This window comes from Xenopus tropicalis, chromosome 1 (assembly GCF_000004195.4).
Source record: "Xenopus tropicalis strain Nigerian chromosome 1, UCB_Xtro_10.0, whole genome shotgun sequence".
Lineage (NCBI taxonomy): Eukaryota > Metazoa > Chordata > Amphibia > Anura > Pipidae > Xenopus > Xenopus tropicalis.
Window position 1 is genome coordinate 17,028,054 of NC_030677.2, and position 16,358 is coordinate 17,044,411.

Here is a 16,358-nt window from a genome sequence, read left to right on the forward strand (position 1 = left end):
CTAACTGTAGGGTGACCCCATCACTTGAAAATTCAGGGACACAACTAAAAAATCCAGCCAGCAGGGCTGCACCAGTTGCAGTTTATTTTTCATGCAACGTGCATTTATTAAACATATCCCTGAATTTTCAAGTGAACTGGTCACCCTAGCTAACCATGCAGCTCAGTCATAGGCAGAAATAAAAGGGTGCCATACAAAGGATCCCCTTAATAAAACGGTGCTGCACTGGGGACCCCATACTAGTAGGGTGCTGTAAGGTAGGAAACAGGCTTGCTAAGCAAAAGAGCCTTAGGGGGAGGGAGTCAATATTCCTTATTGATGGGGGGGGGGGGGGGGTCATTTGAGTGAAATCAATGAGGTTCAGTCTCTAAGCAGAAAGTGTGGGTGATATATACGTGGGTTGCTTAGTGCAGCCAGTGATCCCATTAAAGTGCAGCAGGTAACCCCACCAAGCACCCCAGAATAACAGTACAGCCTTATTTAAAGGGCTAGCAGCTTTGTGGTCTGTAAAGCACAGCAGCCCCTTTTCCTCTGGGGGGGTCACTTACATGAATAATAAAGGAGGAGGGATTTAATAAAGTGCTAAATATATTTTAGTTCATGTATGTGCTCACATCAGGCCCGGACTGGACATCTGTGGATACTGGGGCTGCTGTAAGATGCCACAGACAGTCATTATTTGGTGGTCTGGTGGGGGGCTGTGTGGGCCTCTCTGTACCTGAAATGCCAGGGCCTCCTTTTGCTAAGGATGTCAGGCAGTTTGACTAATGATAATGGCTACTAGCCATTAGTTGCAGCATTACACATTGCCCAGGGCAGAGCTGAGACCCCCAGAGCCCAGAGCAGACCTGAGACCCACTCCCACACATTTGAGCTTAGCTCCCCAGAGTCCAGGGCAGAGCTCATACCCTCAAACACAGATTAGCTTAGCCCCCAGAACCTAGGGCAGAGCTGAAACCCACAGAGCCCAGGGCAGAGCTGAGACCCCCAGAGCAGAGCTGAGACCCCAGAACCTAGGGCAGAGCTGAGACCTCCAAAGCCCAGGGCAGAGCTGAGACCCCCAGAGCCCAGGGCAGGGCTGAGACCCCCAGAGCCCAGGGCAGAGCTGAGACCCCCAGAGCCCAGGGCAGAGCTGAGACCCCCAGAGCCCAGGGCAGAGCTGAGACCCCCAGAGCCCAGGGCAGGGCTGAGACCCCCAGAGCCCAGGGCAGAGCTGAGACCCGCCAGAGCCCAGGGCAGGGCTGAGACCCCCAGAGCCCAGGGCAGGGCTGAGACCCCCAGAGCCCAGGGCAGGGCTGAGACCCCCAGAGCCCAGAGCAGAGCTGAGACCCCCAGAGCTGAGAGCCCAGAGCAGAGCTGAGACCCCCAGAGCCCAGAGCAGAGCTGAGACCCCCAGAGCTGAGAGCCCAGAGCAGAGCTGAGACCCCCAGAGCCCACAGCAGAGCTGAGACCCCCAGAGCTGAGAGCCCAGGGCAGAGCCGAGACCCCCAGAGCCCAGGGCAGAGCTGAGACCCCCAGAGCCGAGAGCCCAGGGCAGAGCTGAGACCCCCAGAGCCCAGGGCAGAGCTGAGACCCCCACAGCCCAGAGCTGAGACCCCCAGAGCCCAGAGCTGAGACCCCCCAGAACCCAGGGCAGAGCTGAGACCCCCAGAGCCCAGGGCAGAGCTGAGACCCCCAGAGCCCAGGGCAGAGCTGAGACCCCCAGAGCCCAGGGCAGAGCTGAGACCCCCAGAGTCCAGGGCAGAGCTGAGACCCCCAGAGCCCAGAGCTGAGACCCCCAGAGCCCAGAGCTGAGACCCCCAGAGCCCAGGGCAGAGCTGAGACCCCCAGAGCCCAGGGCAGAGCTGAGACCCCCAGAGCCCAGAGCTGAGACCCCCAGAGCCCAGGGCAGAGCTGAGACCCCCAGAGCCCAGAGCTGAGACCCCCAGAGCTGAGACCCCCAGAGCCCAGGGCAGAGCTGAGAGAGCGTTGCGGACTGGGGAGGGAGCAGTAAGCAGCAGGGGAGGTTTCCCTAATAGGCTGTCTCTCCGCAGCTGCCTGCCTGCCTGCCTGCCTGCCTGCCTGCCCCAATACTGCAGGGGCCGCTCCTCCCCCAGACACACAAAGTTACTTTGCAGCCCGGCATGGGGAGGCCTGGCGCAGCCCTGACTGGGGGGTACTGAGCCGAGGGGATCTGGGGGGACACTGGGGGGGTGCCTATCGGATTTACCCTGCAAACTCTCAGCCCCGGCACTGCCGCATTCCCCGCCGCAACCAATCAGGCTGATCTGCCGGGCGGCGCAATCGCAGCGCAGGGATAAAGGGGCCGGGCGGGCCGCTACCTATTGACCTATCCCCCCAGCCGTACCGACCGGACCTGCTAGCGGGCCGCCTGCCTACTGATTCAGCCGAGTCGGAGCTGCTGCACTGCGGTAGGTGAGAGGCACAGGGATCTGCATGGGAGACTGCCTGGGGCAATACTGGCCTCATTCAGCCCTGGGGCAACGTATGGGGTGCATAGGGGGCGCAGAGAGTAAATAGGCGCTTTGGGTACATACATACTGTTTATGGGGGCGCTAAAAGGATATGTGCAGTTTATGGGGTGCATAGGGTATATACATGCAGTGTATAGGGGACCCAGGATAATACAGTACATGTAGGTGCATAGGGTAGTTGTGGTTTCAGGGTGCTTAATACTTTTAATGGGGAGGGGGTTCCTGTTACAACTGTATTGGGATATGGGTGTGGTTCTGTATTGGGTCAGTATATGTTAGATATAGGGTGTGGTTCTGCATTGGCTAAATATAACTATAAGTACAGGGTGTTGTATTTATTCTTTAGGTCAGTGAGTGTGGTACTGGTACTTACTCTAAGGTTAAGTAGGTGGGGGGGGCACAGGTGCCAATTGTAAGGGTGGGGGTTGCCCAAGTACTAATTGTAAGGCTGTGGGTGGGGGGGCACAGGTATTCACTAAGGCTGTGGGTGGGGGGGCACAGGTATTCACTAAGGCTGTGGGTGGGGGGGCACAGGTACCAATTGTAAGGGTGGGGGTTGCCCAAGTACTAATTGTAAGGCTGTGGGTGGGGGGGCACAGGTATTCACTAAGGCTGTGGGTGGGGGGGCACAGGTATTCACTAAGGCTGTGGGTGGGGGGGCACAGGTATTCACTAAGGCTGTGGGTGGGGGTAACACAGGTACTCACTAAGGCTGTGGGTAGTTGGGGGTAACACAGGTACTCACTAAGGCTGTGGGTAGTTGGGGGTAACACAGGTACTCACTAAGGCTGTGGGTAGTTGAGGGTAACACAGGTACTTACTAAGGCTGTGGGTAGATGAGAGTGGATCAGGTACTCACTGTAAGGGTGGCACAGGTACTCATTGTAACCTGTATGTAGGTAAGGGGGCCGCTAGTAGTCACAGTAAAGTTGTGTGTAGGTGAGGTTGTGGGCCAAGGCATGGTTGGTAAAGTTGCCATTGTTTATTTCAGAAAACCCTGCTCTGTCACTTTTAGAAGTCGATGCCGGGCCACTTCCCTGGGACTGAGTGCTGACCCCTGCTCCTCATGTTTCTCCGGCCAGAACCGGAATTGGGCTGGCTGCCTACCCATGTTCAGGTGACCATTTTGCAGGCGCGGGGGCTGAGAGCCAAGGGCAAACATGGCACCAGTGATGCCTACACCTTGATCCAGATAGGCCGGGAGAAGTACAGTACATCGGTGGTAGAGAAGAGCCCGGGCTCCCCAGAATGGAAGGAGGAATGTTCTTTCGAGCTGGCCCCCGGGGCCTTGGAAAGGGCAGAGAACTGCGAGCTTCAGCTGACAGTCATGCACCGGGCACTTATTGGTATGGACCAATTCCTGGGGCAGGTCACCATCCCTCTGCAGCATGTCTACCAGGAAGGGCGCTCCCAGAGGAACCAGTGAGTAGTACCCCGTAGTAACCATTGTCTTTTTGCAGGTTAAACCTAGCAAGTATATCTGTCATCACTGGCCCAAATACCCAAAGTTAGGCAATCTCCAGTTTCCTTCTCATGTGCCATATTCTCTCCCATGTTTGTATTTTCGCTTATGCAGAGGGAAGCAATATGGCAGCCTCCCACCCATGTAATATATCAAGACAAGAGACCGATAAGGTGCTTATATATAAGGGAAACACGCAGTAAGTTGGCTTGTAATATACAACTAAAGGCAACAATAACCCTGCAGACATGTTTGTGCCCAGCCAGAATTTGTTAGAGCTGGGAACCTAAACCTTGTGAGGCAGCTGCTTTGCTTGTGAGTCTGTTAGGGATTAGGCAGTTGTGCAATAGGGCTCTTTTATAGTTTCTCCATAGAAATCTGCAGGGAAGCCTGGCATGGGGGTGGGGACAAAGCAAAGATATTTGGGACTTTAGGAAGATCCTAAAATCAGCAGAACTTGCTACCCTGTAGGGTAAGTCGATTGTTATAGATCCAGTGTTATAGGCCCTTCTAGTACAGTGTTCAGGGTATGTTGAGCAATATAATGGCAGCTTCAGGTCAGGATTCCTATGCAGAAACTAGAGTGAAATCAAACTGGCCCTGTAACTAGTCAATATGGCTTCTATCTGAATCTGGGCCTGAGAACCTGGGCCCCTGTCTGTGCTTCCCTGTCGGGGGTCTGGGTTCTGCCTGCCTGTAGTACATGTGGAGCCTTTATATACCCCAGGTATGGGTATGTGCTGTGATTGCTCAAGTTGCCCAGCACTGTGACTCCCTTCCAGTCACAGTGCACTGATGCTTCTAAGGAAGTGGCGGGGATGCCACAAAACGCGTAAAGCATAGGTCCATTGGGATGTACATGTGCCTTTTACTGCTGATGGTATAAAGACTGATTTTTTTATTTTTATCCTCGTGGTGCTCCGCTATTCTTTTTCTGCAATTTCACTTCCAGTCACAACATGGCCACATGATTTTCTGACATCACTGGTGGGCAAGAATGTCAGTCAAGTGAGCTAAACCAACCCAGGCTCTGGGGGAGGATTCATCCAAGGGTTTCTGATGCTGCCAACAATCGGGCACTTGATACGGCTGCTGCAGAACTGCTTGTGTGCAATTGCCCGTTCTGCCCTTGGTGGTATCTTTCCTCCTATAACATCTGCCTAAAGGTGGCGAGGTCACCAAACGAGCAGATCTTCTTCCAATGTGCCAACCTAAGGTGGGCAATATTGGGCTAATTTTGATCGTTTGGTCCTGGGCCTCATTGATGAAGGCCCATATACCTGCCATTTTAATTTGATCATTATTTTTCATATGATATGCTAAAGAGCAATCCTTGTACAATAGTAAACACTTCAGTGCCAGCTCCCCCCCTAAAGGTGCCCATACACAGGCAGATTTCAATCTGAAGGACCCCAATCCGCAGCTGGAATCTGGCTGTGTATGGGCACCTTTAGGGGGGGAGCTGGCACTGAAGTGTTTACTATTGGATTGCTCTTTTAGCATGATATCTGGGGAAAAAAAATTAACTAAGGATTCCAGGAACTTGTTGTTCTGACCTTCAGTAGACTAAGGATAATGCTAATTGTCCCTCATAAGCTGTAACTTCTCAACTACATTATACCAAAAACTTGGATGGACTTCCCCTTTAAATCATAGAGGAGGCAGTGGAGCGTAAGTCTGTTATCTAAAGCAGCCCTGTTTGTCCCGTGCCTGGGTATGTGCCCTCGTTCCCTGTGAGAGAGCAGGAATGGGGCCTATTTTGGCTGGCTGTGTTTGCTCAGGCTGGTGTGCGTTACAGGGCCTGCGCCAGCTTGCTCACAAGACGAGTCTCTGCTTTCAGCCTGCAGTTGTTCCACCGAAACCTGCACTCGTTTCCTTTCATGTTTCTCATGTTTGGGAGGGGTGGGAGTCCTATTGGAATTCAGCAGACTGCAAACATGTTGTTCTTTCTATAAAATTTTGAGATTAAAGGGATATTCTCTGCATGGTGCCCTTGTTCCATTCTGTATATACAGACTTATCAAGTCCTTCTGCTTGGGTTTACAAGAGACACTGTATGATCAAAGACTGTCAGTGCTTAAATGGTTAAGGGGGGCACACCCTTCAAGCAAATACGGTGTATTTTTAATTTAAGAGCACTTTTTCAAGCGGAACATTTCCCCTTTTTGTCCCAAGATCATAAGAGATCGGCCTGCCCTTAGATACATGCCCACAGGCTAAGGACTCCTGTTTCTGCAGCTGTGCACAGAGAAAAAAGGCCACTGCCATTCAGTTGAATACCTGTAAGTCAAAACCATTCAAATACCTCTGCCATACAGTGGTCAAATACCCCTGTGCCATTTGCCTTATTGTGCTGTCCCTACAAAGTGTGCAGTGGATTAGTCCTTCCCCAGAAATAAGTTCCATGCACATTAGTATTATGTTTATTATGGCTAAAGGAAAGGTATGAATGTAAGGTGAGCAACAGTAATATTGTCCCCCATGTGGGTTGTGTACCAGTAAATTAAAAGGGGTTTGGAATAAAAATGTGTGTGTGTGTGTGGTGCGGGGAGGAGGTGGTGAGCTGTTGGTTTGTTGGTAGATTCCTTGTGATTACTGAATATTCAGTGTGTGTAGCTGAACCCAACATTTGCTGACTGTGTGCCTAGGAATAAAATCTGCTCATATTGTTATTAACCCTTTTAATGGTCTACTCAGGCCAATTATGGTACAGAGGGGTTTGTTAGTCTTTCTGCCTGGAATATGGTGCATGTGTGGCGTGTTGGCTACTAACTGGAACCCCTAATTGTGCATAGGAGATCTCCTTCCCTTGGGAGAGGAAGGGCAAGTATATGTTTGAACTGTGTAAGGCAGATATGTGCTCATCCCTTTCCCATGAATCCCTGTCAGTAGAAGTGGGGCGGCCCACATACCCCTCAGCTATATGGGCAGGGCTGCTCCTTCTGAGCAGGATTCAGGCACATGAATTTGCTGGGCGGGAGTTGCAGAATTCTATGCTGTCTGTGAGGAATGTGCCGGCTATGAAATAGATTTGCTTTCTTCTGTAACATGAGAAATTCTACAAAGAACGCGGAATTCTGGGAGGTTTCTTGTTCTGCAGTAACATGGTGGGGCCCCATAAAGCAACAGGGATGGCAGGATATCATGGCACCACACAGTGGGGCATCTGGTGGCAATAAACCTTTTCTATCAAGGCTGCCCAACTTGTGGCCAGTTGGCTATCGTTGAAAGCTTTAGACACTCTGGCCATATCTTGTGTTGTGACATTGGTTCTAGCCTTCACTTACTGCCCCTACATTCTGTTTCCTGAGGATTTAACTGATTTTAGTTGGGTTGGTTCAGCTTCAGCTGCTGGAATGTATCTGCTGCTAAGGAACTGCCCTATAATATGGCTTCTCTAGTGCCGTGGGTTTAGGTTCTTATGACTGCAGAACAGAACTGTTGCCTGGACCATGAGAGTCCTTACGCTGAGGAGCTGCTAAAGGGGCGCCAACTGAGCATTCAGCATTGCACATACACACACCTTCCTGTTTGCTCAAGCGCTAGGAAATGTCATTCTTTAGCAATGTGCTTGCTGCAGCCTCGGCCTCCCTGCTGTGACTGCACACTGTTACCCAAGTGTTCGCTGAGTGACCCTGCTAGAGAGAACAGCACTGGCTGGAATGATTTAGGCTAATGTAGTCCCTAATAAAGTCTGAATTGGGCAACATAGCTGTTTGTGCACAGTGCCCTTCCCCGAGCTCCCAGCTTCACACTGGCCATCCCGTGACACCCTATGAGCTATAAATAAGCAGCCACCCCCCCCCCCCCACCCATAAATGGAGCAGGGTGCAGTGTCCGGGAGCCCTGTCTCTGGTCCTGTTTAGAACTGTTACTACTTCTAAATGGCTGTGGGGCCTCGGGGGGAGGATCAGCACAACCCCCCTCTGTAAAATCTTATTGTGCCATTGTATAGATGTCATTACACATGGTGCCACTACTGTACCTTTGTGATAAAGCTTCTGGGACATGAGTGTTAGAAAGTGTTTACATTCAGGTAATGAGCTAAGCATGACTCTTAGTAAAGTAAGGATTACTAGTGTTAAGCGTCTATTAAACAGCCCCCCCCGTATTGCATGTTTTGTTCTGCAGGGCAAGTAGCAAGGCTGTTAATGTGCAGCTCCATTATTCTGCATTGCTACTGGGCAGTTAAACTGCAAATGAGCCAAGATAAAGCAATGGCCCTTCCTCTGGCCATTGGATCTCCATATTCCCAGGCCCCTATTCCACTTGGCATATTTCTGTATAGTCATTTACAGACACAGCAGGAGGTTTATTTATAGCCTGTAGGAAAATCTTTTCTTCTTGCTGTATTGAATCTGTACCTAGATTCTGAGCTGGAATAGGTTTTGTGCTGGTGCCCCTGTAGTGCCAAGCACCGCAGCCCCTGCAGGGTGCTGGAAAGGTGGCATGGGAATAACTGCTAGAAATCTGCTTTCTGCACATTTGCTAGTTGAACTTGCACTTTAAAACTTACAGCAGTTAAAGTAGCATCAGAGACCGTTTTATTATTTGCCACCTAAAGCCCAATGATGTGAAACACAGTAATATTAGACTGTGCTCGTTATAACGCCAGAGTCTACGTGCGATGCTTCCCCGAGGGATCTCCTTCATGTTCACTGATCTGACTGCTTCTCATGTGGCTGCGTTATTGGCCACATTTAATAACTAGGTCCGCAAACAACATGGCTGCCTAAAGCCTGACTGGAGCTGGCACACAGGTTGAAGAGCTTGGGGAAAGGCAGTGCCAGTGCGGTGGCATCTAGTGGCAAATGTGCAGCCTGTTCCATCAGCCATTTTCTAAAGAAATAAAGGTAATGCAGTACAGATATGGGATCTGTTATCAAGAATGCTCAGGACCTGGTGTCTTCCGGATAAGGGATCTTTCCATAGTTTGGATCTCCATGCTTTAAGTTTACTAAAAAATCATTTAAACATTAAATAAACCTAACAGGATTGTTTTCCATCCAATTAATTATATCTTAGCTGCGATAAAGTACAAAGTACTGTTTTAATAAAACAGAGAAAAAGGAAATAATTTCCAAAAATTAGAATCATTTCTTTAAAATAGAGTCTATGGGAGATGGGCTTTCTGTAATTCGGAACTTTCTGGATAACAGATTTCCGGATAACGGATCCTATACCTGTATAGAATATTTGCCCTGGGTAATACGGCTGCTATATTTTCATGCACTTATATATGTCTGTCTTTCCATCTGTAATTCACTGTAACCTTTATTGGGACACCGTCCTACAAAGAAACTTGTTTCCCTAGTCTGTCAGGTCATAAGCCTACATACCAGCAAGTGCAAGACCCGCACTTTCTGCCTGAATTCTAGAATTTGGGCAGAAGGTTAAACTTGATGGTGTGGTTTTTTTTTGTCAGTTTTTATTTAGAACTTCAAGAAATGTCCAGAAGTCAGCAAGGTTTCCCTGGGTGCTGTAGGACCCAGGAACATCTAGTTATGCCTGAGCCTTTGATCACGTAGGACTGTAATACAGCATCAGCTATGGCGTGTGTATTTATAAATATATTTGTGTGTCTGCTCCTATATATATCAAACAAAGTTGGGCGCGTCTGAAGGAAATTGATTTGTTTTGTTTTTACTTGTAGAGATTTGTATTTCCTGTTTAGTCATGTGACTTCCTGTGTTTTCGTTCTTGAGTTGCTTAGCAATAGGGATGCGATGAATCCAATTTTAGTGGCAAATCGATTCAGAACCATAAGTTATGTGATGTTGCATCTCTTGACGACCATAAGGGATCTTTTTCATGCAGATTGTGTGTATAAATAAATGGGCCCAGGTTGTTCTACTTTATCTATAGAGGAATTAAGCAACAGTATAAACACTACTTATGGCACAAACTGACCAATAAAGAAGCAGGGCTCCGGGGCCAGTTTTGTGGTAGAGCAGAGGGGGCCTCCAGCATCAAAGGAGGAATATAGATCTGAATCGGAGTTGCGCAACCTGCAACCCTCCATCTGTTATTGAACAACCTGCGTTGCAGCAAATCTGGTCAGGTGGGGGAGGTTGGTATAACAGAGCATATAATACACCAGGTGCCAAACAGCAACCCCCCCACCTGGCATATTAAGCCTGTCCATCTGGGAAGAAGAGGGATTTTGCTTTAGTGGCTAGAATGCTTAGTTGGTCTGGGAAACCCCTAGAAATTATTGGCAACTTCTTAGTGCTAATTGGCGGTGCAGCTGGGGTTGCCATTGTTTTACACATCAAAGTCTTGTTAGGGAACCACCCCAACAGATCTGCTTTATGTCTGCGTGTGTGCCCCCCGCCAGGTTTGGCGACGTGTGGGAACTCCCAAAGTCACATGGTTCCATTAACTCCAGAACTGCTGGGGGGATATATATCCTTTATCAAGGCAAGGCAGAACTGCTTGGCAGGGCCCTATATATGCCATCCATGTAAGGAAGGCCATACAGAATAATTGCAAACTTGCTGTTATTGTGCTAGTAGATGACCTCTGGCACCAGGGAAAACAGGAAAGGGAACACATTAGTGTGACACATATGACTTTGCTTTATTGCTATTTTAATATAAACCTTGTGCCACAAATCCAGCTTGTATTCTCAGTGCTGTTTCTCTCATCTGCCCTGATCTTTTCCCAGTGTCTCCTTCCCCTCATTCTCTCCTCTCCGCTTGAGTCTTACTCTCTCCTAAATCTGCCCAGATTTGGTCAATTTTGACCATATAGCCCATCTGGGCATACATGGTCAGGTGCATGGCATGGTACATAGGGTGCAATAATGGTTGGCACAGGCCTATAACTCTAATGTACCCAGAGCAGCAGCCAAACAATATAGGGCACCATTTCTTCATGCCACTGGGAAAGTCTTTGTTCTCCTACCTTGGTACATACTGAATAGATTTGGTGTCACTTGTAGCAGCCTCCCCAGCAAACCCCAATTTCCCTGTTGAGTTTTTATTTATTACTATTTAGCAAAGCAACGTTTCTGACCTACAACCTACTGTGGTATTATCACTCTGTATCATTAGAGTGCACTCCCCTTTAATCTAGAACCCTCGCTGTGATTCACCAATGACAGGAAATCTGATTATAAGATACCAGCATCCGCTCAATGGACTTCTCCTTTGTGATTATACCTATCATTGCTGCTTTACTTTGTTTGCTGTTTGCACCATTTGAGCCACACATTTCCCCACTATCCGATAGGGTAAGACAACATTTTAATGGGGCTATGTAGCTATGGCTGCCTGTGTGGATGGACAAATTGCACAATATCTTTCCATTTAGCCCGCGAGCTGATTAGTGATTGGTCGGATAACTATTTATTATTTGATAAGTAATCCCTTGGGGTGGGTGGGAAACACAGGCTGCTGAAGGCAATGCCAGGCCATGAATAAAAGCTGCAGCAGAGGGCACAGAACAGACACACATGGGTCAGGGAGCAGTTAGATGCTGACTTGGCCGTGCAAGGGCTGCAGTTTCTCCAGGTTTATCTGTTATGGAAATGCTGTATCATTTCCTCCAAATGGTGCGAGCTCTGTGGCTCAGCCCTAGAGATATCCGCTTTTGCCTACGCTTACTATGCAGCTACTAATAGCGTGAGGTTTGCGGGGGCTGCAAAGCCTCACTGCGCAATACCCCTCTTTTCATCCCACAGTGTCTCCCCATAGCGCACTGTCCTTTTTCTCCCTCCTAAATCAAGAAAACTAAGAAAAAAAAAAAATCAAGAAAAATAGTTGTTTCGTATTTGGGTTTGCTTCCCTTTTAACATGACAAAGAAACCAGCAGGACTTGCAGGGAGAGGGCTACAGGGTCAGGGATTGTTGTGTGTGGGAGAGGATTCCAGAGAAGGGAGCTGCCTGCCTGGTACTTGGTCCCCTGTGTTTGTGCTGGGGGAAGAGAGATTGGGGAAATGGTAACACTGCTGATCTTGTAACATTGGCCCCATGGGAAAAAATGATCTGAGTGGTTTGTTCTGCAGGGTCTTCCCTGAGCTGAACATGGCTGCCTGCACCTTTCCTGGCCCTCATGTTGTGACTGAAGGCAATTTTATCAGTTTGATCTTCTTAAAAGGCTACTGCCATAAAGCAAGGTTGAATGTTTACCAGAAAGGAAGCAGAATACGACACGTGTAACTAGAAATTTACTCCCCCAGAAAAGTACAGAAATTGCCATAACCTTTATTAAATGTAAAGTAAGTGAATATTTTTTTTTCAAATTTTTGATAAAACTTTATTCTGCTGGAGTGGGGTGCTGCGCCACCCCCTTCTGGTGTATTATCTACTCCTACCTATGTGCACTGGGTATAGTTCAGCTTGTTTAAGGTCCACATAGTCTGGGAGTTATCGGTAAGTTAAAGCTGCAGGTGCTGACCATTTGCCTCTTGGCTTGTGGAGATAAAATGGACCAGGAAGTGTATGCATTGCTGTGAGGTGGGAATGTACCATATCATAACCTTACATAACACATTACATTACTGCCATTCCAAGTGGCTATAGGAAGGTCTGCTCCTGCTCACGAGTTGGTATGTTCCAGCCTTGCAGCAGAGGCGCTAATAGGCAATACTGTTTGGCTGCTGTGGGTATTTTCCAAGATACAATATAGTGATTAAGTTGAAAGTAAAAGGGGAGGCCACGCTAAGAAGAAGCACCCCCCAGATCGGGGAAGAGAACAAGGTACAGTAATTAGGGGCTGTGCAAGTGTGTATTATGGGTGTACAAGTACTGGGGCCAACTCCTGTGTATTGGAGGCCCTTCATATATTGAATTAAAATCTTTTCTTTTGCAAAGAGCTTCTTACTGTGCACAGATTCATTCTGGCATTGCGATTCCCCTGTCCATAGAACTTACAATCTAGTTTGAAGACTGACATGGCAAAGGGCCACTGCTTGCAAAATGGCAACATCAGTCCTGGGCTGGGATTCAAATTAGGCCCTGGCATTACAAGTACACAGAGGTCCAAACGGTCCCCCCCAGCCCAATAAATAGTGACTGTCTGTGGCACCTTACAGCAGCCCCTCTGGCATTTGCCAGAACCCACAGATTGCCAGTCTGGGCCTGGGCAGCAGTAGTATTTCTATCAATATTGCCTAGAACCCCCAGCTGTAGGGGCAGAGACCCTGCTTTCTCATAGAAGCTCATAGAAGCTCCATATTGTGCTGGGTCTAAGGGAATCTATATTGCAGCTCCCTTCCCATAAGTGTTGGCTTGGTGTGTACACTGTAAAGAGCTACACATTGCGGTTAGTGACTGGGGATTATGGGTAACTCCATTTAGGAGGGAACAGCTGCAGCAGAGGAGATAGTGGGGATGTATTTGTGGATTTCCTGCTTTTGGGCAGTTTGACCTTTTCTGGAAGTATTTTGTCTGATTTGCTTCCCAATTGACAGAATAGTTCAGTCTTCTCTATGTATAGCCCAGTGCCTCGAGATGTTATAAATAAAATACTGCCCTTTTGCCCTTCCATTGGCCTTGCCAGGCACCACAGCACGGAATAGGTTTCCCAGCAGGCCTAGGGACAAAAAGACATGAGTGCACCCCTGTCTCCTGTCATGGTTTATCCCATTTCAAATCTGATCAGATATCCCAATATGTCAAGTGGATTCCAACAACTGATCTGTGTAATGTCATAATAATGGCTTTACTTGTAACCGCCGGCCAGCACTGTGCAAGTAGGCACTGGTGACTAGACTGTAGCCAAGCTGGAGTTCAATTAGGGCATGCTGGGAATTGTAGTTTACAGCTGAGGGTTGCAGTTTGCTCATCGCTGGAATAAATGAAGAGAGTCATTTTAGTAGGTATAAGTGGGACACAAGGTGATTTCTGGAGTCTCGTAAGTTGCTGAGTAAATCCAGTCAGCGGGAAGTCCCTTGTATCTAGCAGCTATTTCCCTCCAAAACTCGCTCAGGCTGTTTCCTGTTCCACCTGACTTGTCAGTGGTACCTTCCTGTCGGCAGCCACCCCTGCTGGGGGGGGATTTTATTAGTAACCAGTAATAATGAACTGTGTGCACCAAGACCTGGCACAATCCTACATGTTTGATAGCTTTGAGCTATATACAGGCAGTGGCCCCCAGGATGCACAGGTTGCACGTATGTATATAAATGTAATATGTGTAAGGGTGCCCTGTGTGATTCCGTAGGCAGCCATGTTTATACATTTTGTTATCTCTAGGTGGTACAAACTTCGCTCCAAGCCAGGCAAGAAGGAGAAGGAGAGGGGCGAAATCCAAGTCTCCATTCAGTTCACGCGGAACAACCTGACGGCCAGCATGTTTGACCTGTCCATTAAGGACAAGCCCAAGACCCCCTTTGGGAAGCTGAAGGACAAAATGAAAGTCAAGAAACTGTTTGACATGGAGTCTTCCTCGGCCATCGTCCCGAGCAGCGTTGGCCGCCTGGACAGTGATGATGAGGATGAAAAGAAGCCCAAATCCAAAGCAGCCTTATTCCTCAAGGGACGTCTCCGCAAGAACTCACTCACCAGATCCAACACCTCTTTGGGATCAGACAGCACCATCTCCTCCACCAGCGGAACGGTGGCCAACAATGCTGGGATCTCTATTGTGCTTCCAGACCCAGGCAAGAAACCCGCATCCAGGAATAGCAGTCTCTCTGTAGAGCCTTCTGGTAAGTCCCTGTGCCACCTGTTTTGATTGGCTGTGTGTGCTGAAAATAAGTTTTTTTTTTTTGTTTTTTTTTTAAATTCATATTTGCAGTTTTTCACATTTCTTACAAGGCCGTTTGTAAGCAAATAATCCAACTACTAAATCTGCTAGCTGTCAGAAAGAAACTTGTGTGTATAACCCATTGTGACTTCAGCCTTGAAAGGCAGCCACACACTGTTATTCAGTCACTGCTGGCTTGTGGTATTATACTTAACCCCTGGTAAAGGACACTTATACAGGGGAATCCCTATGTGCCATAGTTTTATGGTATCTCCCTGTACAGGCTATGAGCAAACTTAGGGGGCTGTTCCTGCTGAATTGTGCTTAGTACAGGGGAATCCCTATGTGCCATAGTTTTATGGTATCTCCCTGTACAGGCTATGAGCAAACTTAGGGGGCTGTTCCTGCTGAATTGTGCTTAGTACAGGGGAATCCCTATGCTGCCATAGTTTTATGGTATCTCTCTGTACAGGCTATGAGCATACTTAGGGGGCTGTTCCTGCTGAATTGTGCTTAGTACAGGGGAATCCCTATGCTGCCATAGTTTTATGGTATCTCTCTGTACAGGCTATGAGCATACTTAGGGGCTGTTCCTGCTGAATTGTGCTTAGTACAGGGGAATATCTATTAATAAATTCAGTTAAATGTATGTAAACGTTAGAAACTCTCCTGCTGTGCCCTTACACTTCTTTATTGTAGCCTTTGTGTTAATTATTTTCTTAGCACAAAGCAGTGAGGCCTCCCCACGCATGACGCACAAGAGAGCCTTCAGCGACGAGGTCAGCCAGTTGAGTATATTTCCTGAACCCAAGGTTGTGCAGAACCTCAAGCCAAAGGGCAGTCCTATCTCCAAATCGTCTGTTTGCATCAATGGGAGCCATGTCTACACAGAAACACCCCTACCCAAACCCCTGCCAAGTCCTCTGGAAAAACTTCCACCTGTGTCCAGGTCATTTCAAAACATTTCCAAGAAAGCAGAGGAGAGCAGTATTCCTGGTGCAGCCACTGGGCAGCTTCATAGCCTCGACAAGCAAGAGAAAAAGCCAATAGCTTCTCCCACACCTGCCCAGGAAGAGGTCAAGGTCCCAGCAAAGTCAAAGAATGATGAGATCCATAAGGAGAGCAAACCGGTGCAGATAACTTCACCAATGGTGTTTAGTGAGGAGCCACCCAAGGTAAAAGCTCAGGATGGGGCTGGGAAAGAGGAGAAGAAGCCGAAGGCCAACCTGTTTCACCATGACTCTGGCACCAAGATCCACGTAGAGCCAGCCCATCAGACATCTGTGGCTAGTGAGGAGAAGGCCAAGCCTGGCAGTTGGTTTGGCTCTAAAGACCCAAAGGAGACCCCACAGAAGCCAAGGTAAGTAACAATTTCTTCCTGTTATGGAACATTCTTTCTGAACTATTTCACAAAAATTGGTAAATCCACATGGGAAAAACCTGTGCAGATTTGAATTACTTGTTCCTAGTACCTAACTAGAAATAAGAGTAGTGATTTCCAGTGTAAAGCAGCATTCTTTAGGAGCTTCACTCCACCGCCCTGACTCCAAATCAATGGGAATACCTTGTGCTCATTCCTGGTTGGATCCAAGCCTTGCCCTTGTTTGACCATGGGGAAGAGAGCAGCCCAGAGGCAGGAATTATTGAGAATAAGAGCTTTACATCTAAAAGTTGCCATACATGGGCAAATTTGAAGCTGCCGGTTTGAGTCCTTTTGACTGATTCAGCAG

At 48.2% G+C, this 16,358-nt stretch overlaps 1 protein-coding gene across 4 annotated transcripts in view; it reads left to right on the forward strand.

Annotated features, from left to right (window-relative positions):
* Positions 1–2,088: 2,088 nt before the first annotated feature.
* The window catches only part of rab11fip5 (RAB11 family interacting protein 5 (class 1)), a 28,065-nt gene continuing 13,795 nt past the window's right edge, over positions 2,089–16,358 (forward strand). Inside the window, exons 1-4 of one of the 4 annotated variants that reach the window (XM_031905109.1) lie at positions 2,089–2,415; positions 3,466–3,896; positions 14,136–14,590; positions 15,352–15,988. In XM_031905109.1, coding sequence (XP_031760969.1) covers positions 3,541–3,896; positions 14,136–14,590; positions 15,352–15,988 — 1,448 coding nt within the window. In that variant the 5' untranslated portion in view covers positions 2,089–2,415; positions 3,466–3,540. The remainder of the gene's footprint in view (positions 2,416–3,465; positions 3,897–14,135; positions 14,591–15,351; positions 15,989–16,358) is intronic. The other 3 variants (XM_031904900.1, XM_031905505.1, NM_001097182.2) reach the window with 3 other exon arrangements.